Consider the following 27,913-nt stretch of genomic DNA (forward strand, 5'->3'; position numbering starts at 1 on the left):
CTACCTACACCTGGACCCGTTTCCTCGCCATAGCGGTTGTATAACTTGCTGCACGCAGACCACCGACTACCCTGCTACCTACCTGCACCCATCCTATTCTTCCCATCAGAGCAGTGGTACAACTTGCTGTACGCAGACCACTGACTACTCCTCTACCTATCATCACCGATCCACGTTCACTCCTTGTGTCTACATTATCTCCAGTTTCCAGTTTACAACTCCAAGTCGTTGATTGCCTCAGACTATCTCTACTCTCCTGCTGTTGTGTCGCTCCAATCATTCACCTGCCTGCTTTGAGGTGCGTGCCATATCCCCGCCTCTCCAGCAGAGTACCATCTGGTGAAACTCGGGTAGCAACTCCTAGTGCCCATGACAGTCTTCTTATTCCTCTGGACAGGCGCATGTGAAGTATCGCACAGATCTTACTTGATCGCGATGTATCCACTGGAGCATCAGCAAAAGGGCTCCACATGGGAGTGTATCAATTGTCCTTGAAGTCTTGTACCAATTGTCCTTGTAGGGATTCCACTGTTTCGCCTTTCCGATTGGCAGCACCTTATTATCACTATTCCGGGGGCACTCTGCTACAGTAGCTGGGGAGGCCATATCACTCGCATCAAAGTGGTGTTCATGGGAAGGTCCTCCACTTGGGGCTGATATAGGAAAACCCTGCAAAAAGCTCCTGGTCCTCTGCTCTTATTGGTGACCTTCAAGCCTCTTCTCTCTCAATGTGGTCAATATTAAACACTCCAGAGCTCGTTCTAATGGTTGGCTACAGGAAAAAAGAAATAAATGTTTATGTATTGAAACCATGATGAGAACTTCACGAAAGCTAAATAGAGTTATGAAAGGGCAAAGTTTGGTTCTGCTATACTTTAATAATTAAATTGTTTGAGCTTTTGCAGTACAATTTGCCATGAGATGAACAAGATGCGATTAATGGCTAAAGTCATTCACAAGCAGACATGAATTTTGAGAGCCTTCTTATCAAGTGTCACAGTACAATAAAGTAATACTGTATAAAAGTAAAATTGTAATTTGTTTTTTTTTGGGGGGGGCGGGGGGTGGGAAACTATAACACATAAATTATATCTTTTAAAATACTCTTTAGAAATTATATATATTGTTTTAATAAGTGAACTTCCATTTGTGCACATGGCCCGGGCAATAGAATATAATGTATTCCATATAAAATAATACTACATAATAATGTTACATGGCAGTACAAATGTCATAAAAGTCATTTCAAACTCGCACCTATTGTCACCTTTTCTTCTCTTCTAAATTAAACATTACACATTTCCCTTTTTCTCCTGACAAACTGCTCAATAGGCCTCATGTGTATATTCAAATAGAGAACATCTGACCTGTCTTCTATTCATGTATCACATTTCTACTTCTATCTAATGTTTTTTTTTCTATTTTTTTTCCCCCAATTTCCATAGCAGAATAAGGGCAATATACCATATAAAGTGCACCTAGTTGGAGCAGAAGGCATCTCCTTGAAGGTAGAAGCAACGCCTGATCTCAACCGATTTTTAACGTGAGTAAAATTAAAATTGATTTACAATTGTACATTAGGGTACTGAGAGACAAACACCAGCACTAAGATTGCCCCTAAATATACAGTCTCAATCACTTGAAGCTCCTTTAAACTTGTCAATATTCCTGAAATCTCTTTTTGCATTATGGTGAAATATGAGGCACAGTTGCCTTATATGCTAAGCCATGTCCTTTTCTGTACACGGGTAGGTATAAGGTCTTGTCATGACAAAATTACATTTGTTTTGGAGACCTGGATCTATCCAGATTTATAAATAACACTTAGGGCTAGATTTACTAAAGTGCGGGTTTTAAAAACTGGAGATGATGTCTATAGCAACCAATCAGTATCTAGATGTTATTTTGTAGAATGTACTAAATAAATGATTGCTGGAATTTGATTGGTTGCTATTGGCAACATCTCCACTTTTTCTAACCTGCAGTTTAGTAAATATACCCCTTAATGTATTTTCACACATTGTTTTTGAGCAAAGCAGCTTTTTCCATATACTTACTGGGCCAGGAACATGTGGGGGAGCAACTCTAAGGGCTTCCAGCGAGACCCAATCTATATGCACGAAAAACTGATGCTGGCGGATGTTTCCATTGACTCCTAAACGCTGGGATGGATTATTGCACAGGAGCTGAAAATACAGAACAAGAAAGAGTTTCTGTCATCATTGTAGCATTGAGGTGTGTATGTGGGTTATACAGTTTGTGATGACAGACATCCTAAATATGAAGCTGCATGGGATTACTACTTGTCCCAGAGGCCAGAACTGATGGTAAATAGGTGTGATACCCTGACAAGAAAGTGTTCCTGTGGAGCCAGTGTAAGTAATCCAAGTCTACACTACCAATACTGTACGGTAAAGAACAACATATGGGGTGTGAAATATCCACATAAATAACATATATTAATGTAAGATACTACTGTTCATTTTGTAATAAGTCAATTAAGCTTTGAGTAATGTAGAGCAGAACACTATAATATGGATTAGAAAATCTTATTTACCTTGTTAATGATGTCTTTAGCCACATCCACTGGTATTTTGGCCTGTGTGCGATTGTAGCCAGATGTTACGGTAATCATTTCCTTAATGATGACTCCAAATGAAAACCAATCCACCCCGGCGTTATACTCCTCTCCTGCCAGCATCTACCATAAGAGAGAGATATTATACCAAACGTTAATCTATCATTAGATAGTCTACTTTATCCAATGTCTCTGTGTCTCTATGGCACTGATTCCTTGTTATTATCATCTCCCCTCTTTCACTCGGTTACTCTTTGTCACTCTTTGTGTTTTAGAAAAATGAAGATAATGTGAATGTCAGAACAGCTGGTTATTCAGCAAATAGGATTAGGAGTTTCTGACCCAACGCTGCGTCGTGAAAAGTCCATCCAATATTACTGATTAAATAAATTACTGTCATCAATGTATATTACATAGAAAGTTTTAATTCATGTATTTATGCAGCTACAATAATTCATTTCCGCTAGCAATAACTTGAGTGAATATTTATTGTTAGGGAAGTGGGTGCTTATTTACCATAGTATGTGCCACATTCCCCACATCTATTTAGTAAATGACATATTACATTATAAATCAGTATATATTCACAGTGCCAACCACTTTGACTTAGATCTTCATGGCAGCTGTAAGGTCAGCACAGGCTGAGCTGGTAGAACTGATGAAAACGGCTAACATTACTCAAATATCACTTAGAAATAAATATATAGTACATTTTGACATGAAGTTTAGTAAAGATATGTGTTAATATTTGTACCTATTAAATGTTAAATAAAATTGACAGCTCCTTAAAGGTTTTTCTCAGATCTATTAATACATTTACATGATATATTAAGTCCTCACAAAACAGTAGAAATATACCTTACTACTAACCTCTGGAGCAATAAATCCAAGAGTACCAACGCACCCTGTGGCTGTCCTCTCCCCAAACATATTGTCTATTGAAAGACCAAAGTCTGCAATTCTTAGATGACCGGACTCTACCACCAAGATGTTTTCAGGCTTTAGGTCTCTGAAGAGAAATAATTGTAAATAACTGTTTTACCTAATGACAAATATATACTTTACTTATCAGTAGTATTACAGAAGTCAAATATTATAGACAACTGCCCCGCTAGGACAGCGCCACTTATGGGCCTATTTATTAAATGCAGGCAATATGGACGTTTTTTTTTTATCTCTGCTCCTCACAGCAATAGAAAACCTCCTATCACATGATTTATTAATAACATATAATTCACCTGCCCGGTGATACTGGCCAGAGTGGAAAGAGTCGGGCCTGGGTTATGCCCATGTGTGCCCGGATAGCTGATTCACGCATGCTCTGTAGAACTGAATGCGCAGACTTGGGATTTCAGCTCCACTTGTTGAAAAAAAGTTGTAAAAAATATTACAAACATATTAAAAAAAAATAGTTATACAAACATTTTTATTGTGGAAACATGCTTTACTGAAGTAATAAAATATGTTTTCATTAAATTTTTCTGTTACTGTCGCAATCCTTGGTAAATAGACTCAAGACCTGGAGAATCTTTTCTGTAACTAGGGCGATAGCACTGCTAGGGATAGGAAGTGTTTGCCGGAGATTGGGTTTTCTCAGTTTAATAAATAGGCCCATTAGTGATGACAGTGTTTTAAATACTAAATTGAAGGATAATTAGAAAATAGACATCACTGTAAGTAAAAGACCTCGACCTGATTGTGTATGAAATTGAGAATAATAATATAATTACCGATGGATGATACCCTTAGAGTGCAGGTATTGCACCCCACATGTGATCTCCGCTGCATAGAACCTTAAAGAGAAAAAATTAATGTAACATGTTAATAATAGAAAGAATAGTAGAATAATAGAAATGGAAGAATGCCTGATGTCACTACACTGTTGTTGGGGGATCCTGCTCCTTCTGTTATCAAATGGTTTGAAAAAGTGGTGATGTTGTCTATAGCAACCAATCAGATTCTAGCTTTCATTTATTTAGTGCATTATACAAAATGACAGCTAGAATCTGATTGGTTGCTATAGGAAACATCACCACTTTTCCAAACCCGCAGTTTAGTAAATATACCCCTCAGTCTTTTATCTTACTGCTTGCCCCCATTCCCCTACTAACATCATAGCACTGCCCCTGTCAAGGGACCCTTTGATATCACTAACAAATTAGCAAACAAGCGCACTCACTGATATTCTGTGATGCTGTGAGCATTTGTATTATGTGATTGGCTACCGATTGGTTGATTCCCACCCACTTTAAAACTGAGGAAATTACAGATGTGCTGGAGATGAAGATCAAATAAATAAGGTGCGACAAAGACACTTTAATAAAGTGATTATCCTGAACATGCTCCAGTCCTTGTGTAACTACACTGCATCATGCAAGATCCCTATTTTATTGTTATTAAAGAGTTGTCAACGTTTGGACAACTTCATCTTAATATAAATTGTCCACCTGCCCACCAAATTTGGGGCATCCTCCTGGGTACCCATTCCTGTTACCTGAAGACTAGCACAATCACATTTACTTTTACCTCATTTTCACTGCAGCATCACTGCAGATCACAGCTCAGTATTACAATCTCAAATGAGGTCTATTGATCAGGATTGGATGGACGATGTCACCAGTGATGTAATCTGCGGCATCATCCTTTGTCCCAGCTTCAAATAAAGATTGGATTCAGATATACGCTACATATAAATGGGGATTTTCCAAAGGTGGACTACCCCGGCTCAGACTGTTATAATCCATCTCAGAGCACCCATCCTTTGTATTTGGGGTACTTACGCTGCGCTGGTGATGTCCAAGCAGCCTGTCCTCTGCAGGAACGTGTGGAAGTCCCCGCCACTTGCATATTCCAGCCCCAGGAATAGATGGTTCTGTTTGATTGGACACAGACAATAGATAAGAATATATTTACATAGGAAAACATAGCAACACTTTTTTAGCTAAGTTAGACGAGCATACTTGCTTATATCAACGTCATTAACCAAGAAAAGATGAAACTTGTATATGTGAAAGATGTGGAAAGATATAGAGAAAATCCTAACTAATGATTTTGTTTCAACAGGAAATACACTAATACCGTTGTCTGGAAGGCAAGATATGGATGGACGAGGAAGGCGCTACCAGACGCAACTTCTAGCACCCTGCGCTCCACCAACATCAGCTCTCTTTCCTCCGACAGTAGATTCCTCTTCTGGATGATCTTAACTGCCAGTTGCTGACCAGTTAGAGGGTCCTTAGCAAGCAGGACCTAGAGATAGAGACATGCACAAGTGATATTTATTTTATTACCTGTAGAACCACCCAGGTAGCTCAATATATTTACATTCCTATGTGTATGTCAATGTTATTGAGAGTTAAGTTATATTGTCTTTCTGGTTTCAGTAACATGTTATAATTTTAAAAGACTTTTAAAAATCATTAAAATCTTTAACAAGATAGAATTTAATTGACATTTTTGAAGTAATAACAGAAATATGCTTTCAGTCAGCACAGTTGTAACGACATAATTGTTCATGATTCTTCTTCTACTACAAGCTGTGAGTCACACAGTTGTCATCTGACTTGAGTTGTCCAACCTCTGTCACAAGACTTACCTCCCCAAAGCTGCCCTGGCCGAGCTGATGGTAAAAGGAAAGCCTCTTGATGTATTTAGATGCTGTACCTCCAGGACCAGCTTTCTGAACACCACTTCCTCCTTATGGGGAGAAAATGATTTGAACAATGCAACATTTACCAATCAGAGATAACTGTACACGTAAAATGCATGTATTCTATAGTGTCAAACATTTCTGTAACAGTAGTGGAATCAGCATACTGTAATTTGTACAACAGAGAGATCAACATAAATACAGGTAACAAGGGACAATCAATTGTAAATGGAGGAAAGACCGTTTCGCCGGGGCCATCTTTTCCATTGGGCACGATGGGCAGGTGCCCAGGGGCCCCACGGGCAAGGGGGCCCCATAGGCAGGGCTCTTAATTAGAATAAATAATCCTGCAAAAGAAAAAACCTGCAAACAAAACCTTCAAGGGTCACAGAACAAGTACATCTATCTATCTCTATCTCTATATATCTATATCTATATCTGTATCTCTATACATCTATATCTATCTATATATATATATATATATATATGTATGTAGGGGCCCCGGTGCACTGCTTTGCCCGGGGGCCCATAATGTTGTTAAGATGGCCCTGCGTTTCGCCATCAGCATAGGGAGGGTTTCTTTACTGTAAGAGCGGTTAAAGTGCGAGATTCATTGCCACATGTGGTTGTGATAATGACATCACTAACAGAAATTAAAAATGTATTTGATCCCTTTCTTACAAGTAATCATATATGAAATATGTAATTACTAGAACACATTGCAGGGGTGGTTGACCCAGGGGATTTATCTGATTGCTATTTTTGGGTTAGGAATGGAGATTTCACCTCTGAGATGTGTGTATCATAATAATGCTTCCCTGTCTTTGTAAGTAACATTAGTGTCTTCTCTCTCCTGCCAGCATCTCTCCTCTACCTGCTAGAGTCTCCCAGTCTTGTCAGTGTAACTCCCTGTCATGTCAGTTTGTCTCCCAGTCTTGTCAGTGTAACTCCCTGTCATGTCAGTTTGTCTCCCAGTCTTGTCAGTATCAATAATTTTTTTATTTTTATTTTTTATTTTTATTTTTTTACTGATTGATTACTTTGGTCTTCCTTGGTTTGTATATGAGGATCGGAAGGGCACTATCGGTGTTCACAGGCTCATCAGTGCAAACTGCCGGAGGATCCATTAGGATACCAAAGACACGGCCTACGATACCCAGAACCACCCGATTGCATTCTGTTGGCTGGATATTGAGACCGCAATCAGCGCTTACCATCAGGCGGCCAGCCTTCCTCCAGGAATACAGTGCTTATCATCAGACTTATTACGGATCATATATAAACTGCAGTCCTTGGGAGGACGGATATCATCTAACGGAGTAACACTTTTATTCAGATTTGAGCCTACAACGGTATTTATGTTATGAAAACTATATTGGTTAGCTATAAGTTTATCTGCAAGTTGGAGAGTCCATTGGTGCATTTAAGGATCAAACAGTGCATGATTTATCATTGTGGAACACCACATGTTTCTCACACGCCAAATGTATTGTGCTTAATTGAGTTTGTAGATGTGGTGTGTTATATGTTCCGTCACTGAGCGCTGCAGTAACTGCTTATAATTTAATTTTGAGGTCCTGGGAGAGTCTCTCTGCGTGCAGCTCGTGACAGGGTGATTTGTCATTACAGGATTAGAGCGCTTATCCCCACTATATGTTTATTTTCTTGATTAGCTAATGTTACACATGATGGACATTTTGTATGTGACTACTCACAATTGATTAATTCAGATAAGTTGGAAAAATGTTTTCATAAAGGTAGAAGTAAAAAAACATTATTACCTATTATCATATTTCCCACCAGTTCCGGGACTAGTTACAAATTTCATAGGGCAAAAGGTGCATAGTTTGTTGGCAGAGGTGTGTGTGATCATCAAAGAAAATCGGTGTGGCAGAGGTGGATCAGAGGTGTTGCCTAAGTTGTCCTGATTTTTCTTTGATGTTGTTGTGAGGTTTTGATTATTATACAAAGGGGGAGGGGGTTCCTGTCGCACTGGTTATTATTTTATATGAACCATAACCCTTCCCACTTATTTGGTATAATTACATTTCTATATGAGGTGCTACCGCTGATAACCACTAGGTTAATATCTGTTACAAAGAGAGGAAAAAGTGGTGGTTATTCTGATTCCATGCACTAGGGAAGGTTATAAAATCTCAATATCCTTCATTGTTATGCATTAAAAACAATTCATTTTGAGTATATTGGATATTAAGTTAATAGTAAGAAAAATCTGTAGAATGAAAATAAGTGACTAAATTGCAGTATAACAACTGTAATACATCATCTGTTACTGCAAATAATTTATTAGAGTAATCACTCTTTTCTGTGCTCTCTGTGTATCATTCAATTAACTAAACTCGTAAGTGTAACTAAATACCCAAATCTATAATAATATCAGTATAAGAAAAATGTTACAGATCAACAGATTAGCACTGTGATAATAGTTAGATAATAATGATAAATTAACTTTAAGAAAATGCTATCCAATTTTTTCCCGGTTATGCTAGTTGTAACTCAGGTTTACTGGAAAAATGTTATTCATTTATATAGTTACTATTTAAAGACTTGAGTATGTTGTATAATATTGCAATAATCATATTACAAAATAATAGTAAAGATTTAGTGGATAATGAATATAATAAACAAACTTCTAATAAAAAAATCCTCGAAAAAGCACCTAGGCAAAATGCATGTCTGCGTTTCTATCTCTGCTTACTGTTTTAAAAATTAAGCCCCTAAATTAATGAACTAATGAATAATACCTCTTAGTGCTATTTGACCAATAATGTAAGGTGTCAACACTATAGTAAATATTAAACTAAGTATACGGACACATAAACTATCAAATCTAAAATGCTTAGTACTATAAAATGTAAGTAGCTTGCAGACTTGTTCGATATAATTAACACTAGCTAAACATCCATCTGCAAGAAGATCACAAACAAACTGATTTGATCGTTATTACACTTACCCATATCTAAAATTTCTGGGTCTGCTAGGTAAATAGATTAGTAATTCAACATAAATGAAGAAACAAACAGATAAAGGGGATACCAATACGAATCAAACTGGGATTCAAACTGGGGTTAATTCATTAAAAAAAACATAATTGAGCAGATTTTGCTGTTTATTATATTTATACAATTACTTTGCAATATGATTGTTACAATATTAAGGAACATACTTGAATCCTTAAACAGAAACTATGTCGCGGATTAACATTTCTCCAGCAAACCTGAGGTACAACTAGGCAGCATTTCCTGAACTACTTATTGCCTTATAAGGTAACTTATTCTGCTTGCAGTAAAATATAGGCAACATATGAATTTGGATACTGTATGAACTAACATCTAAAAACCTCATTTGAAGGGCCAATACTGCTAATAAGCACTAAGGGCTAGATTTACTAAGCTGCGGGTTTGAAAAAGTGGAGATGTTGCCTATAGCAACCAATCAGATTCTAGCTTTCATTTATTTAGTACCTTCTACAAAATGATAGCCAGAATCTGATTGGATGCTATAGGCAACATCCCCACTTTTTCAAACCCGCAGCTTAGTAAATCTAGCCCTAAGAGTTTTATAGTAAGGCTATACAGATTACTGACAAATGACTACAAGTGAGGGAATAAACATATTAAGTTGCTGCCAGTATAAGTTACAACATGATCTGTACTGATATTAATTAATTACAAACTAGCTATAATAGATGCTGCTTGCTATACAGATATAATAACCTTTCTACACAACTGCTATAACACTATACAATATATCCAAGTTTATATATAACCTATTGCATTGCTGGCTATGATATTCTCAATGTTTTAGTGTTACCGTGAAATAATTGGATAGCATTTTCTTAAAGTTATTTATCATTAAAATCGGAAAACCATCACGTTGCTAATCTGTTGATCTGTAACATTTTTCCTATACTGACATTATTGTAGATCTGATAGACAATCCTAAAAGCTCTGGACAATTGAATAATAAGTAGAATGCGAAAATAATAGAGATTGATTGATTAAATAATACACAGTAACAGATTATATATTCAGTTGTTATACTGTATTTTAGTGACTTCTTTTCATTCTACACATTTTTCTTACTATTATTTTAACATACAATATTCTCACAATTAATTTTTTTCAATACATAACAATAAATATTAATGAGATTTTATAAAAATCCCTAGTATTTAGCATGAGATTAACTACCACTTTTTCTTTTCTTTGTAATAGGTTTACGTTACAATTCTACTGCTTTTCGTGTCTTATATATATCGATGCTACCATACCTGCTATTTCCTGGTCTTTACTACACTCGCCTTTCTGTCTACTATAACTCCACTCCACACCAATGGCCTCCCCAGCTGTTTTCTGTCTCTTTCTATCTCCAGTCTTGATGGAATCAATTTGATAAAAGTAACCCTCTAAGCTGACACTTTCTTCCTCCTCAGAAATCTGTTTCTTTCTCCCCTTATCCATCTCTACTTCTTTCTTATGAATCGTCTCTTCGGACCCTGCAGATATCCTTCTCTTTCGGTTTGCCATAACCATGGAACCACCATCGTCTGAACTTTCGATAATTATACATCCTTCTTCAGCATGTAGACTCTTATGAATCTTCTCTTCGGACCCAGCAGATATCCTTCTCTTTCGGTTTGCCATAACCATGGAACCACCATCGTCTGAACTTTCGATAATTATAAATCCTTCTTCAGCATGTAGACTCTTAGGAATCTTCCCTTCGGACCCAGCAGATATCCTTCTCTTTCGGTTTGCCATAACCATGGAACCACCATCGTCTGAACTTTCGATAATTATACATTCCTCTACAACATGTAGACTCTTTCCAAAACCTTTAGTATGTGACTCTGCTGTAGACCTCTTTCTACCCTTCTTCTTGATGGACCCATATTCTTCTGAGCTATCAGAAATCCTTCTCTTCTTTAAAACCTTCCTTCTCTTTCTCCTCTTATAAACCTCAAACTCCTCTTCCTCAAAACAAATATTTTTCTCCGATTTTGAAGACATTTCACCAGATCATGCAACTTGCCTGACTGACTTCCAACTGCCACACGGACTGGTGAAAATAAACATCAGCGTTGCTAGGATACAAGTGATGTCAAATAACATGGAACTCACTGCCACCAGCCATGGTTTAACTGTCAGCTCATCAGCCCGGAAACCCAACTCATGTCACCTAACTTGTAGCTGGGACCTTATTGTAAGAAAAATAGGTATCATTTGGCATTTCCAGCAATAGACCTAGTGCCTCTAGTTCAAGAACATATGTTTACTTACTCTACCATATGCCCAGCACATTTAAGCCTGTTTTATGCCATGTGAACCCACACTGTTGCAATATTAGAGAAGCAAAGAAAAAATAGTTTACACCCTACAGTTATTGAAAATAGAAAACTGCTGAAAACACAGACATACAAAGAACATTACATGTAAACTATAAACTTTATTATTGTCGACATATAAAAGATAATTGCTAATTAATGTATGTAAAGAAAATTACAGGTTAGCTGCAATCTTTATCTTTGCTTACAGATACGGAATAATTGCCTAATAAAGTACAAATTTTCACTATCATTAAGTTATCATAATATATATGTTAGACATTGCTGAATAGATGTAGGGCTGTGTTTGTGGGCAGCACTAGGTGAATGAAAATAAAATATGAGCAATTTGCATTTTGTCTGTGCCTTTTGCTCTACCTATTCTATAAATTATAAAACTATATTTATTACAATATGCTACAAAACAATACCATACTTTTCAATGAAAAGAGGAAGAAATGTAACAGAAAATTATATTAGACAGAGTAATTATTAAAAAGACATTCTCTTTGTAAGCAAAGCCGTCCATTAATGGAAATCAAATAATCTTATTGTACCTTTCAGGTTCATAAAACTATTCATAGATAGTTCTAATAGTATGGCATATGTGTTGTATTCTGCACAGACAATGCAATAAGTACAGAATATAGGAGAATTTGCATTTACATTTCCTTTTATACAAAAGGTGTGTGAAATAAATCTATTGAATTCATTAAACCCATAGATACACATTTTTCTTCTACCACAGATCATCCACCTTTTAGAGGTTCAAGTGGCTTTGCCATGGAAAGGGAGGGATTGGTATCGATTTGAGATAGGGGACTGTGTCGTGTATGAACATGGGTTTCTCGATCAAGACAGATTCAAGAAGAGGGTCTAATTTTAATATCTGTCAATTGTTTTCCTAATCATTTACACAGCTATTCTGTTATCCTTATTATAACCAGAGATGAAGCTCAATGTATGTGAGTACTCACATTTCTTAATCTGTATAAAGAGCCTCTATAAATCATATCCTTCTCTTTTCCCTGAATCTCTCTATAAGGACAAGGAATTCCTTATAATAATCCTTATCAAGCGTACAATTCTTTATAATCCTGAAAAGCTGACACTTTGGGATTGATATAAACCATTTCTGTGGCTACTTTGTGCATCCAGGTTTGTATTTGCATCCATGTTGCTAAAGGTGTAAAAGATTACATGACACTCATGGGATTTGATGAAAAGAAATCATAAAATGATAAAAGTATTATTAACAGTGTGTAAAAATGACATTAAAGTTATTATTTTTTTAATGGCAAAAAACCCTCTCCAAATCCAGCATGTTCCCTGTCCAAATAAAGATAAGGGGCCTGATTCATTAAGGTTCTTAAATGAAGAGGATTCTCATTTCAGTCTCCTGGACAAAACCATGTTACAATGGAAGGGGTGCAAATAAGTGTTCTGTTTTACACATAAGTTAAATACTGACTGTTTTTTCATGTAACACACAAATATCAACTTTAAATTTCAGTGTACAAATAAGCTATGAAATATTTGTGTGTTACATGAAAAAACAGTCAGTATTTAACTTATGTGTAAAACAGAACACTTATTTGCACCCCTTCCATTGTAACATGGTTTTGTCCAGGAGACTGAAATGAGTATCCTCTTCATTTGAGATCCTTAATGAATCAGGCCCAAGATCTTCAATATATATATTTTTTTCCACCAAAATATTGTTATTGTGGCATTGAAACAAACAAAGAGGAAAATTCCATATGTTGAAATGAGAAACAGGTAGCGTACAGGTATGAAATGGAACAGAGTGTTTTCCGATTGAAGTGAGACAGATGGTGCAGGTTATGGTGCAAGGCCAAGTGAGGGCGCAACACCTGCCTGCCCGTTACATACCAAATCCCCACCAATGAAGCAACAGTGTATTCCTGTTGTCAAAGTCAGCAAATTGGATAAAGTCATTTCAATTAAAGTCTAGCAAACTTGGTTGTCTTTGTCTGAAAAGATGCGTACGGTACGCTACGACGTACAAGGGCACGCTACGGCGCGAAAGGGCGTACGCATCCACTACACGTGGCAGCAACAGTAATCGGTCTTTTACCATATATTCGCACAAACACGCATACTTATAAAATAGTACACATTAATGGTAGTTGCAACACATAGTCAGTTATGTCGAAATATAGTAGTATTTATATGTTATATCTTAGTTACATGCATATTAGTGAAATACACGGAATGGGTTAAAGGAATAACATCATGAGTGGTATCATAATGAACCTTATTACATATCCTACTGTTTGGTTCACTCTGCGAGGGAATCGCAGAGTGCATACGCAAGTTATGAATGATAGGGAATTATGAACTACTTAAGACTAAGGAATCCTGGCGGGAAGAGCAGAGCATACCCCCTGCAGAGATGACCCCCTCCTTTGGATTCCTTAGGATGAACCAGCCAATGATTGACGACCCCTTGGACATTCCTGAGACCCGGACCAATAGATGCAAGCTATACCATCTTCATTGTATTACTGTATTTGATTGTGTATATAAGCAGCAGCTTGTGATCCAGAGGGCAGACACCTTGTCCCCAGACTTCAGGATTGAATGACTGCACTGGATCCAGAGCGCCTGCGATAAGTAACGGCTGTATTTACTATTACTTCGCTTGAGCATATATATATATTCTATTATTTGCGAATAAATCTCTGTGCTTTGGAAACACAACTCGAGGTTCGACAATCGTTATTGGTTAGCGACAATACGCACATAACAATTTGGGGGCTCGTGAGCTTTGGAGGTTTCGTTGCCGATGATACGCAAGACCAACGGATTTCGGTTCCTCAACAAAGGGTGGAGACGCGTCATAAACGGGTAAGAACGCATGGTGTTCAAAACCTGAATTTTACTCTGTGTTGCGAAACCGAATGTCCGTTTTGCATTATCTAGGGCACGCTAACTAGAACCTAGGGACAAAAGAGAAAACTGTTTCTTTTTTCTGTCATTGTGCGTTTTAACTGTATTGCATTGCTTAGCGTATGTGTATTTCCTGCTGTGCGTACGCGAACTTCCGGTAGACTTGCCACGTGGTTAAACAATCGTTTTGATATTTATTGTACATGTATAGTATAATTACTTGTGAAAGCCTCTGAGATATTATTACTGTTGTTGGGAACTTTTGATTTTCTGCGCAGAAAAGGTGTATAGTGTGTGATGTTGTAACGTAGATACACTGTTTTATTGTGGATTGTGCTCAGTTGCTGTCTGACGAGGCGAATTGCCCAACTGAAGGACGGTATACAGGGCAGGTATACCGAATGCGAAAACCGGGTTTTCGCAAAGCGCTACCAATAGATCGCAAGGTTTGCTAATAATTAGTATTGGTAGGCAGTGCGATCCGATCGCATCGTTAGTGCGAATTGGTGAAGCAGCTAGGAGGAATTATACTGGAAAGGCAGGTTGATTGTATTAACTTGCGCTCCCAGCGATAATAAACTCAGCAGATTTTTGTGGTTGAGCCAGGGTATCGAGGAGCTGATAGCCCTTGGGGCCCACAGTGATATTTCTGTATTAGGGATCCTCGCCAGGGGCGAGAAAAGCGAGTGAACGCGGCTAAAGGAAATACGTTCACCGAGCATTATAGATCTCTAGCGGTGAGTATAGCAACAGAGTTGAAATTATTAGGTGGAAAGAACAGAGCATTGCGGTGTGTCTGTATTTCACATTTGGCCGGAAGGAACAGAGCATTGCGGTGTGTCTGTGTTCCGGGTAGAAGGTATATTGTTCAACATGGGTGCTAAGCATACGCTAGAGATGGTCAGTGTACTGCCTAAGGAAGGCCCTATTGGTTCAGCGAAGTTTCTCATGTGTAAGAAATATGGTGCATACGCAACTGTGTATTGTGACACATGGGTCAAGATGACCAAAACTTGTGATAGGCCTTTCCCAACAATAGGAAGTTTTAATGCAGAGGTACTAAATACCGTAAAAGATAAAGTATGGTTGATTACCTCAACGAAAGTGAGGAATAAACATAATGATTGTTTAAAATTGTGGCAAATGGAAAGTAACATGTGGCAGAGCAACGAATGCAAACCGGAAGTAGGCGTGACGAAAAGCGCGCGCAAGGCGGATGTAACCGTTGCGAAGCGTGGCAAACTCAGCGCAAGCGTGCCCCCGCCACCTTATGTGGCGGGAGGCCGTTGTTAAAACTGAAAATAGAAAAATTGCTAAGTTGTATCCTGTTTTAAACCAGTTTAAATCAAGTGTATCTGAAAGTGAAGATGAACCCACTGTGATTTCGGCCATTGCCCATGCCGTTAGTGTACTAGAGGCTCAGCGCAAGTATGAGAAAATGGCTGAGATAGGTGAGAGTAGCGTGATCACTAGGAGTGAAAGCGTTCTAAATCTAGGACCAGTAAATCCTGTAGTGTCTTCTGAAGTCAGTGTACCAGAGGGTGCGTTCCCGGTCCGCACAATATCAGTTCCCAATGGGAAACCGGCTAAGGATGGTGTAGTTCCTTTAAGAAATGTTACAATGCATTGTCCCTGGACTAGATCAGAATTACGTTCCATTATGACTGAATTCCCAGATCCTAGAAAAGAGTTAGCTAAATGTCAGAAATTTGTTAAAGACTTAGGAAATGCTCACGAACCAACCAGTAAGGATTGGCGGGTAGTGTTGAGGGCGTGTCTTCCTCCCAATACTAACATACAAAAATTTATTGAAGATTGTTTGTTGGAGGAAGATGACACCTTGACTGATGAGATTAACCAACGGAATATAGAACAAATTGTCAAACACTTAGCCATCTGTTTTCCAGTAGTAGTAAATTGGAGTAAGATTTTCACCATTAAACAAAAGGATAGTGAAACTGCCTCAGATTACTTTGCTAGAGCTATAACAGCGATTGCACGATTCACTGGGATATCCAACATAAGTGAGGATCCACATCACAGAGAGGTAGCTGTAGGAGTACTGATGGACGGCCTTAGAGAAAATTTAAAGACGAGGGTACAAACCACATTACCTAATTGGAGAGGCGTCACGGTAGACTCTCTTAGGGAGTCTGCTGTGGAGCATGACAAGAACCTTTTTAGAAAAAGGGAAGAGAAAAGTGATAGGTTAATGACGGTAAGTATACAGGCTCTAGAAGGGGTGCATACACGACCACCAGCATACAACCCATATAACAGGAAACCTAAAGTGATCAGGTGTTTCAACTGTAACGAGGAAGGACATTACAGGAGAGATTGTAAAAAGGAAAGACTCAATACACATAGGGGTGGGTCACATAGATATCCTTCAAGGAGGGATTCACATAGACTAGAAGACTCACATCTACCCGCGCATATTACGGCAGCAAATGCTGCGCGGGAAATCAATAGTCAGCGGTAGGGGTCAGGTCATACCTGTAGTCTACAGCCAGTGAGGTTAACTGAGAGTCAGAGTGAAGAACCAACAATGATAGTTGACATAGCTGGTAGGAAACAAACTTTTCTTGTAGATACAGGGGCGGCCTGGTCTGTGATAACCTCTCCTTTCAACCTACAGGTGACCAGTAAAACTATTCCAGCTATGGGGGTAACGAGAAAAGTGTTACATTATCCTCTAACTAAACCCGCCGAAGTTACTATCGGGCCTCTGCATACTAAGCATTCGTTTCTCTTGGCTGCAGCGGCTCCTACTAACTTGCTAGGGAGAGACTTGTTATGTAAAATGGGATGTGTCATATACTGTACTTCTGATGGTGTGTTCTTAGATATGCCGGAGAAGGTCGCACATGAGGTACAGGATATATTGGACACCCCTCAAAGGTTAATGTTACACTCTACTGTTATAGAACAAAGTCCATCTCAAGTAAAGGGGATGTTGCTGGGAATACCAGGTTCCCTATGGACCAGAGATGGACAGGACACTGGACTGATGGCAAACGTAGCCCCTGTCACGGTCAATCTAAAAAGTGGTAGGATAGCTCCAAAAATCCCACAGTATCCATTAAAACCGGAGTTGGAACTAGGGGTATATCCTGTTATTGAGAGGCTGTTACAACAAGGGATTTTAATTCGTACAGCCAGTACAGCAAATAGTCCCATTTTCCCTGTGAAGAAGAGTGGGGGGAGGGGCTATAGATTAGTCCAGGACTTAAGGGGAATTAACAAAGTTTGAGAGCCAATTCCCCGTAGTGCCGAATCCAGCTGTCATCCTCATGCAGATTCCACCGTCTGCCAGTCATTTTACTGTCATTGATCTATGTTCTGCTTTCTTTTCAGTCCCTCTTCACCCTGACTGCCAATACCTTTTTGCATTCTCCTACAGGGGAGTGCAATACACATGGACCAGACTACCCCAGGGGTTCATTGACAGCCCCAGTATTTTCTCCCAAGCCTTACATGACTGTTTGCAATCCTTTCAACCCCACAATGGGTCTGTTCTAATTCAATATGTGGACGATTTGTTGTTGTGCTCTGATTCTTTTATGTCATGTTTGCATGATACTAAATTGTTGTTGCTTCATCTTTCACAAACAGGGCACAAGGTGGCAAAGGATAAATTACAGCCATGTCAGACTAAGGTCAAATACTTAGGACACTGCCTCACTAAGGGGCTAAGACACCTGACAACCGACAGAATTGAGGCCATACAACACATGACCCTGCCGCAGAGCCAGAAGCAGATTCGTACTTTCTTGGGGATGTGTGGATACTGTAGGTCCTGGATCCCAGGTTTTTCTATTCTGGCATTACCATTGCAGGAGCTAGTCTCTTCCTCAAAACCAGAGCGTGTTGTACACACAGAAGAGTCAGAGCAAGCGTTCTTTAACCTTAAAGATAGTCTGACAAGAGCACCTGCATTGGGAATACCTGATTATGAAAAGCCTTTTGAGCTATTTTGTACAGAAACTGATGGCTGTGCAGCAGGTGTCCTCGCACAGAAACATGGTGACGCTAGCAGACCGGTAGCATACTACAGTGCACAATTAGACAATGTGGCAAGGTCACTCCCAACATGTCTCAGAAGTGTAGCAGCAACGGCCCTTTTAGTAAGTAAGAGCGAAGATATAGTATTAGGTCATAATTCAACCATCTATACACCCCATGCTGTATCAGCTCTGTTAAATTCAGCCCAAACCAGACATGTTTCTTCAGCTAGATTCACAAAATGGGAACTAGCCCTGATGGCACCCTCAAACATCACCATCAAACGATGTAACACCTTAAATCCAGCTACATACCTTCCGTATGTGTCTCAAGAGACACAAAGGGTGGGAGGTGAGGAGACCCTGGTTGATGATGAGTTAGGCAAGAATACTGACACGCATGACTGTATGGAACACCTGAATCAGACCTTTACTGCAAGGCCCGACATACGTGACACCCCCTTAGAAAATGTAGATTTTACGTTTTATACAGACGGAAGTTGCCATAGACAGACAGAGACAGGAGAGCTATGTACTGGTTACGCTGTTGTAGACGACCAGGATGTGGTAGAAGCTGAACCCCTTGGCCCACCTCACTCAGCCCAGGTGGCGGAACTAGTAGCACTAAGGAGAGCGTGTGAATTGGCAGAGGGTAAATCAACCAATATATATACTGACTCTAGGTACGCCTTCGGGGTAGTGCACGATTTTGGGGCCCTTTGGCGTCTTAGAAACTTTACGACAGCAGCAGGTACACCAGTAGCACACTCACAACACATAAAAGGACTTCTGACAGCGATACAGTTACCCAGAACAGTAGCCGTCATAAAGTGCAAAGCCCATACCTTTGAAGAAGACCCAGTGTCATTGGGCAACAACAGGGCAGACGAAGCTGCTAAATGGGCAGCAGGGCAACCTATGACTGTATCGACCGAGACTATGATGGTTTTTCAGACATTAGACACGTAGAAATTAATTGAAATGCAAGATTTGTGTTCCCTGCAGGAGAAGGCGGTCTGGAAGGCGAAGGGATGTGGTCAAGAGTCCTCAGGACTCTGGAGGGATGGACAAGGTAAGCCTGTAGCTCCCCGAACATACTATCCAAGCCTGGCTGAAGCAGCACACGGCCTGACTCACCTGGGTAAAGAAGGTATGTGCAAACTGGTGAGAGCATACTGGTGTGCTCCCGGATTTTCCTCTCAAGCTGGTAAGAAAGCAATGTCATGTCTTACTTGTTTGAGGAAAAATGTTGGGAAAACTATTCCAACTGAACCATCCCACATCCCTCCTACAGACGGACCTTTTCAGGTAATACAAATTGACTATATCCAATTACCACCGTGCAGGAATCTAAAGTATGTGTTAGTGTGTATTGATGTGTTTTCCGGTTGGGTAGAAGCATATCCGGCAGCCACTAATACTGCTGTGTTCACTGCAAAGAAAATTGTACAAGACTTTGTGTGTAGGTTCGGTATCCCTAGAATCATTGAAAGTGATAGGGGTACCCATTTTACTGGTGATATCTTCCAAAATATGTGTAAACTCATGGGAATCAGTAGCAGACTTCACACCCCTTACCGACCACAAGCCAGTGGTAAGGTGGAGAGAGTAAACGGTACTATAAAGAACAAGCTAGGTAAGATAATGGCTGAAACTGGGTTGGCATGGCCTGAGGCTTTGCCGTTGGTCCTCCACAGCATTCGAACCACTCCTAGACCTCCTCTTAATCTGTCCCCCTTTGAGATACTGTTCGGACGACAACCTCATTTGATCGTGAGTCCACAAGACGACTTGAAGTGTAATAATGAAGTGACTGTACAATATCTTATAAGAATGAGTAGACAGCTAAAACAACAACAACAAAAACTAAAAATGCTGTCACCTGGTATGCCAGAAACGAACTGTCATGATGTTGAACCTGGAGACTATGTTATGATCCGCAATTTCTTACGTTCAGGTTGTTTAACAGACCGTTGGGAAGGCCCGTACCAAGTGCTGCTGACCAGTACTACATCACTGAAGGTTGCAGAGAGAGACACTTGGGTCCATTCCACCCACTGCAGGAGAGTCCATAATCCGGAGAAAGTGCAAGACAAGACTCAGACCGACGACATAGAGCTGTCACTTGTGAGCCTGTTCCGGGAGACCTAAAGCCTGCAGTTGAGACACCTGAACCAGAGACGTTGCCTCAGAACTATCTTTCCAGCGATGGAGTGGCGGTTTTTGTTTTTCTTTTGTTCCAGGATTTTCCTTGTTTTTACTTTTTCTAGGACATTCTATTTTTGTGAAGGAGGATGGAGGACGGAGGAGAGTTCTGGGAGTGATACGGATGAAATGGAGGCCGAAGAAAAGTTAATAGGATATCCTGAGCAGCCCATTATCAAACTTGGTCCAGGGGTTATGAAAAGGTCTGCTAGCTCAGGAACTCGGAGGCAGTGTGAGGGGCTATTGTCTGATGAGTATTGTATCTGCAAGTTCTGCAACTCCCTAGTTGAAGAGAGATGCATCCAACGATGCCAGTCCCCCAGTACTCTGAATATAGGCGGGCATCCTTTGGAGGATTATCACTCCCTGGTGGGTAAGGTGCTAAACCAAACCGAGTGTTGGGTGTGCTCTCACGTGCCTCAAGGGCAGCATAACATAGGACTAGTGCCATTCCCTCTAAACATATCCGAAGTACTCGAATTAAAGGGTGGGAGCCCATAGAAGGGAGGTACAATAACACTAGGTCCCCTAGTCTGACGCTTCGACAATACTCCATAGGCAGATCTTTGCTGTGCCTAAACATATCTCATGCAAAGCGCCTGGAGAATTGGGAGGCTGACCTATCAGATCAGACAATGGCTCGCCACACTCATTTTAGAGAGAGACTCACAAGGTCACTACTAGGCAGGAATGTTGATGGAAGTCACAAGTTAGGGCGTATAACCAAACATAAGAAGGTATCCATTGGAAAAGTCTCTACAGATAAATGTGAAAATGTCATTAATGCCGACACGTGTCTAGAGCAGATGGAGACACTAGGCATGGGTAGTTTTATCAAAACTCTGTGTGATATAATTCATGGGCATACTGTTCCTTATGTTCTCCCTGATGATGTGTACTTTGTTTGTGGAAGGAAAGCTTATTCCTGGGTGACTCCGAGTTCCAAGGGCTTGTGTTTCCTAGCTAAACTGGTTCCTGAAATCATGACTATTACTCATGAAGAAATGGTAGATATTCACAAGACTACATCACCACCATACATACACACACACAGTATGAACACCGTGGCAAGAGAAATATGATTCCTGGTGAGGAACCCATAGCTACAAAATTGATTAGTGAAACTGCTGGTTTCCAAGTTATGGTTGCTCTAGATCTCACCAGGACCGCTCGGGGAACATTAAACTTTAAATATATCCAAGACCTAGCTAAATTAATAGATAATATCACCGAGATGTATGATGACACTTTCAGGTATACTGGAAGGGAGCTACAAGCGTACAAAAAGGAGTTGGTGCAACATAGACTGGTACTAAATTATCTCACCTCTATTACTGGTGGGTACTGTGTGACACTGGCCACCCAGTTCGGTGTCAAATGTTGCACGTACATTACTAATAATACTGATGACCCTAAAGAGGTTATAGACCGGAAGATGGATGAAATTTTGCAGCTGAAATGGGAATTTCGAAAGAGCCATAATTCTTCGTTATATGAGGTCGGGGAAAAGGTGGCGGGTTGGTTCTGATGGTTGAACCCAGCAAAATGGTTCTCCGGTCTGGGGGAGGGGGTACAGGAAATGATTGCGAGTGTAGGTAAGCTCCTTCTCCTTATACTGGGTGTCATCTTAGCAATTGGTTTAGTTGTCAAATGTGTTCCTACTGTGTTGAAGTGTGGAAAACGGTCTCATGGGAGTAAAGAGACTGAAAGGGTGGTACCAGATACTGAGATCATGGTCTGTGAAGAACTATTGTATAATCCTGAACTTGAAACGGTGATTGGGTAATAGTTTATTACACTATCAAAGGGTGGAACTGTCAAAGTCAGCAAATTGGATAAAGTCATTTCAATTAAAGTCTAGCAAACTTGGTTGTCTTTGTCTGAAAAGATGCGTATGGTACGCTACGACGTACAAGGGCACGCTACGGCGTGAAAGGGCGTACGCATCCACTACACGTGGAAGCAACAGTAATCAGTCTTTTACCATACATTCGCACAAACACGCATACTTATAAAATAGTACACATTAATGGTAGTTGCAACACATAGTCAGTTATGTCGAAATATAGTAGTATTTATATGTTATATCAGAGTTACATGCATATTAGTGAAATACACGGAATGGGTTAAAGGAATAACATCATGAGTGGTATCATAATGAACCTTATTACATATCCTACTGTATGGTTCACTCTGCGAGGGAATCGCAGAGTGCATACGCAAGTTATGAATGATAGGGAATTATGAACTACTTAAGACTAAGGAATCCTGGCGGGAAGAGCAGAGCATACCCCCTGCAGAGATGACCCCCTCCTTTGGATTCCTTAGGATGAACCAGCCAATGATTGACGACCCCTTGGACATTCCTGAGACCCGGACCAATAGATGCAAGCTATACCATCTTCATTGTATTACTGTATTTGATTGTGTATATAAGCAGCAGCTTGTGATCCAGAGGGCAGACATCTTGTCCCCAGACTTCAGGATTGAATGACTGCACTGGATCCAGAGCGCCTGCGATAAGTAACGGCTGTATTTATTATTACTTCGCTTGAGCATATATATATATTCTATTATTTGCGAATAAATCTCTGTGCTTTGGAAACACAACTCGAGGTTCGACAATCGTTATTGGTTAGCGACAATACGCACATAACACTGTAGTGGCAGCAACGCGGGACTCCACTGCCGATTAAAAAAGTTCCGGCGCAAGGAGGAGGGTGCCAGCTCCGTGTTCCTGCAGTGTTCTGACATGCAAATAATAGCGCCAGGACGGTGTCAGAACACAGGAGACTAGGAGCCGGCACAGAAGGAAGAAGAAAAAGGATCAAGAGGAAACAGGAAAAAGATATAGAAAGAAGAAGAGAAGTTCCGGTAAAGAAATTAATGCAGGGGCTGGGGAGATGAGAGGGCTGGAGACAAGGTGTGAGGGCTCTGGTGAGAACAGGAGGGAGGTTTGGAGGGGTGTGTTGTCTGGAGAGAAGGGAGTCCATAGAGAATAGGTGGGAATTCTGCAGAGAATAGAGGGAGATTCAGGCAGCAGGGATTGGAGGGAAGGGGAAAATTTCTTTGGTGTACATAAATGTGATATATACTATGAAAACATAAGTAATATATAAAAAAAATCAGTAAAACTTTAATTTGCAATAATAATTACTATTAAATGAGGGGAAATTTGCAAGCCATAATTTGCTTGTCGGACTGGTGGGGGAAATTGGCCTTTGTATTAAAAGGAAATGTTAATAATTTAATTTCAGATTGGTGAGGGTTTGTTTATTAAATATGGATGGTATTAACTTAATACTATTAATGCTATTAATTAAATTCTGGAAAATATTGGGTAGAAGGGTGTTTGGGTGTTTTTAAACAGAAAAGGCTACTGATTTAATGTCTGTCTGGTTGTGGGGAGAGACACCTAGATTCTTTTTTTACTGCTCATCTTTATAGAAGGTGCATAATAACTTTCTCTTTTCCAAACAGAACTCATTCCAGGATCTGACCAAGCAGCAGCGGAGCATAAGACACCAGCAGGCAGGAGATACCGGCTATGTATAACCGCTATGAGGCAGCATCTACTCCCATAAAGGTACATTGGTGGGGCCAGTGTTCTGCTTTGCCCAGGGAACTAAAATGTCTAGTTACGGCTCTGCTTTAACCTATCCCTCTCATGTACAAGTAACAAACATCTCCAGAATAGCTTATTTATTTCACACAAGACACTGCAAAACCTTTATTCATGAACTCATAATCTCCCACATTGACAGTAACAATTATCTTCTTATTATGAATGTAGTGGTTACACTAATTTTCCTCACAAAACATTCTTATACTGTTGCTCCGCTCTGCATACTTGGCTGCCTGTAACTGACCAAATTCAATATAAAATACTTCTCACATACTATGCCATAAACAACACTGTACCAACTTCTATCTCCTCCCTTGTCTCAAAATATCACCTAACTCGACCCCTTTGCCAAAGATCTGTGCCTCTAATACACACTCATTGCTTTCACCCATTCACTATTACAGGATGCTTTCATGCTGCACCCACTCTGTGGAAATACCTGTCTCCCATCTCTTTAGACAAGCTTAACAAATTCCTGAACTATCTTCTTAACCTTCCTACACTATTCCATACATGCCAACTCTCCCGGAATCTTCGGGAGACTCCCGAATTCTAGGTAGGTCTCCCGGAATGCCGGGACAGCTGTCAATTCTCCCGCATCCAGATCAGAGCCGACATGTATTGGTGGAGGGGACGGAGCTTTGCGATTTGCATAGTTTTGGCCCCGCCCCCAGTGATGTAATACCTGTTTTGGGTCTTTATACCACTGTAGAAAGTCCCAAAACAGGGATTACATCAATGGGGGTAAGACAAATTGACGAAATTCGTAAAGCCACGTCCCCTCCCCCCATACACCCCTCCTGCCCTCCAGGAACTCCCGGACATGGCCAACATAAAGTTGGCAAGTATGTGCTATTCCATCCATTTATTACCCCTCTGTAGACTTCACTTTCTATACTGAAACAATCTTCTGACCCCCAATTCACCATTGCAGTGTGACTGATTCATAAAGCCCTATTAAGCACTTTTTCCTATTCAATTTGACTGGACATGTAATCACTGGCACAAATTAATATTAAAGTATTAAAATAAAGATTGTAAGATTATGTGCAGGGCCTTTATACTACTTTGTCTATTTGTTAATACCCAGGTGGGATTCACTAAAGGGCAAACCGCATGGTTCTTGGTGTTATGATATGCAGTTTGAAAACTATGCTACTTACTAAAGAGCAAAATGCACATCAAAGTGCATTCTTTTATACCACAAGGTTAAAACTGCAATCCCGATTTTACTACACTGAAGGTAAACACAGCGTGCAATCATCATCATCATCATCACCATTTATTTATATAGCGCCACTGATTCCACAGCGCTGTACTCATTCACATCAGTCCCTGCCCCATTGGAGCTTACTGTCTAAATTCCCTAACATACACAGACAGACTAGGGTCAATTTGATAGCAGCCAATTAACCTACTAGTATGTTTTTGGAGTGTGGGAGGTAACCGAAGCACCCGGAGGAAACCCACGGAATCACAGGGAGAACATTCAAACTCCACACAGATAAGGCCATGGTCGGGAATTAAACTCATGACCCCAGTACTGTGAGGCAGAAGTGCTAACCACTAGGCCACTGTGCTGCCCTAAATACACAAATAAAGTGAAATCCATAGTTGCCTATTATCCCAGGATGTCCGGGAGACTCCACAATTTTTGAGAGCTCACCCAGACTCCCGGGAGATCAGGGCAACCTCCCGAATCCTGCCCGCTTCGTTGGTGAAGTGGGTGGGGTTGGGACTGCTCATGTCACCCTGGCCACGTGCTGCCCCATATGCAATGTAATAAGTGGTGGCTTCTCCCCAAAAAAATGTGGTATACCAATGAAGATAGCTCAAAAACTGCTGGAGTGATCTTGCTTGTTAGAACGGAAAAAAGTAAATAAATATTTATTTTTATAAGCCCAGCAATGCTGCTGCTAGAGGAGGGCATTGTAAAATTATTATTGGGCCCTTGCACCTATTGAGGACAGGCTGAATGCTGAATAGCACTGGGCCCCTGCTGATACCCTTGGCTGTTGGGTATCAGGGTAATACACTTAAAATATAGAACAAGCACTTGTGGCACTACAAGTGTCAGCATGCACTCACAGCCCATTACTGTCATTGTTTGCAGGCACTTGTAGAACTATACATACCTCCTAACATTTAGAATCCCAGAAGAGGAACAAAGTAAGCCCCACCCTTGGTCCACCCAATCTCCGGCAGCAAATGACATATTTCCATAAAGCTCCACCCACTTTCATGCTAAACCCCACCCCTTTTGCAGTCTGCAAATCGGGTTGTCCCGCCAAAATCGGGACAGTCGGTAGACATGTAAAAGGGTATAGGGGTATGTAGAAAGGGATACATTAGGAGTACAGAATATATTTAGATGGGGTACAGGACAATATAGCAGGGGGTGGGATACATTAGGGGTAAAGGACATATTTATTAGGAGTATAGGGGAATATAATAGGGGTACAAGGGTATGATATATAAATGTGTTCAGACCTCACATACATTACTAAATTACAGGCTGTCCTCTCATATTACCCCCACAGTAATACTACATATCTATAAATAAAAATAAACAAGTACTGACCAGCAGCATCTCCAATCCCTATAAACAGTCATGAAGTCTCCCGGACACAGTAACAGACACATATAGTCGAGTGCAGGATCCAAACAGAGCTGGAGAATGGTGGCCATTTTCCTGTGGTCTGACCAGCATTAACTCTCCCTTTTTGATTATACCATCTTTTTATCATACAGTGTAGTGCAGGATACATACATAGGTGTAGAGCAGCGGCTATTTTATTTTGGTCTAAACTATACAAGAGAGGTATAGTCACTGGAAAGTACTTAAACTCACTTGTCAGTTAACTTTGTCCTGAGTGATGTAGGATGGTCGGCCATCTTCTTGCGGCCTAAACCTCTATGCACAGAGATATTAAATTCTCTCTCAGATTGAACACATAATGTGACAGGATGGAGACTAATATCTGTTCTGATACTATCCAGGGGGCAGTGTGCTTATCGGGACCCACTGTCAGGCGCCAGCATGCACAGGGTACCCTTGCAACAACTAATGAAATATGAAATAGCAACATTATTAATTTATCAATGTGTGCACCATTTGTAGTACACTTTTTTCGTGACACTACAAGTTCAAGTATGTGCTGATGGCATTATGCATGCTGACCCCTCTCCAATGTCTATATTCGTATTCAGCAAGCAAATCAATGAAAAACTTATTTGACTAAAACCTCTCCGTATGGGGCAGATTTAATTCTCTGTGATATACTGTGATGTGCCTCCTGAACAGTTGCGGGCAGAGTCAGACTGGCCCAGCGGGGGAACAAGGAAATTCCTGGTGGGCCCCAATGCCTAATAGCCCCGCCCCACCTGACAAGGGGTGGAGCCACAATACCGTTCCAATGTAATTTGTCACTGTGCTGCAGGACTTGTGTCCCCAGCTCATGACTTACTTGCGCTTACATGACTTACATGTTCTCATTGGTAGTCAGAGGCGCTTCCTCCTTTAGGACTGCCTCCTGCCCATCACTGCCTGAGCTGACTACAGCAATGCCTGCAAGATACAGTCTTAAGTCTT

The 27,913-nt window shown here is 40.3% G+C and overlaps 1 protein-coding gene across 1 annotated transcript; it reads right to left on the minus strand.

The window, feature by feature from the left end:
- Window positions 1-709: 709 nt before the first annotated feature.
- LOC142101857 (protein kinase C delta type-like) lies at window positions 710-27,844 on the minus strand. The gene is made up of 10 exons (XM_075186291.1): window positions 27,173-27,844; window positions 26,903-27,020; window positions 6,174-6,274; window positions 5,657-5,827; window positions 5,359-5,450; window positions 4,309-4,371; window positions 3,449-3,587; window positions 2,558-2,701; window positions 2,058-2,186; window positions 710-772 (listed from the first exon to the last, which is right to left on the minus strand). Exons 4-10 carry the CDS (start codon window positions 5,735-5,737, stop codon window positions 710-712), a joined length of 711 nt encoding a protein of 236 aa, XP_075042392.1. The 5' UTR covers window positions 5,738-5,827; window positions 6,174-6,274; window positions 26,903-27,020; window positions 27,173-27,844.
- Between the last annotated feature and the right edge of the window lie 69 nt (window positions 27,845-27,913).

This window comes from Mixophyes fleayi, chromosome 9 (assembly GCF_038048845.1).
Source record: "Mixophyes fleayi isolate aMixFle1 chromosome 9, aMixFle1.hap1, whole genome shotgun sequence".
Classification (NCBI taxonomy): Eukaryota; Metazoa; Chordata; class Amphibia; order Anura; family Limnodynastidae; genus Mixophyes; species Mixophyes fleayi.

Coding starts and splice junctions, on each gene's coding strand:
- LOC142101857 (XM_075186291.1), bottom strand. CDS start 5,737: ATGTTGGTGGAGCGCAGGGTGCTAGAAGTTGCGTCTGGTAGCGCCTTC. Junction 5,451..5,656: donor ATCTTGCCTTCCAGACAACG/GTATTAGTGTAT, acceptor CCAATCAAACAG/AACCATCTATTCCTGGGGCT. Junction 2,702..3,448: donor TTGGATTTATTGCTCCAGAG/GTTAGTAGTAAG, acceptor CTCTTATGGTAG/ATGCTGGCAGGAGAGGAGTA.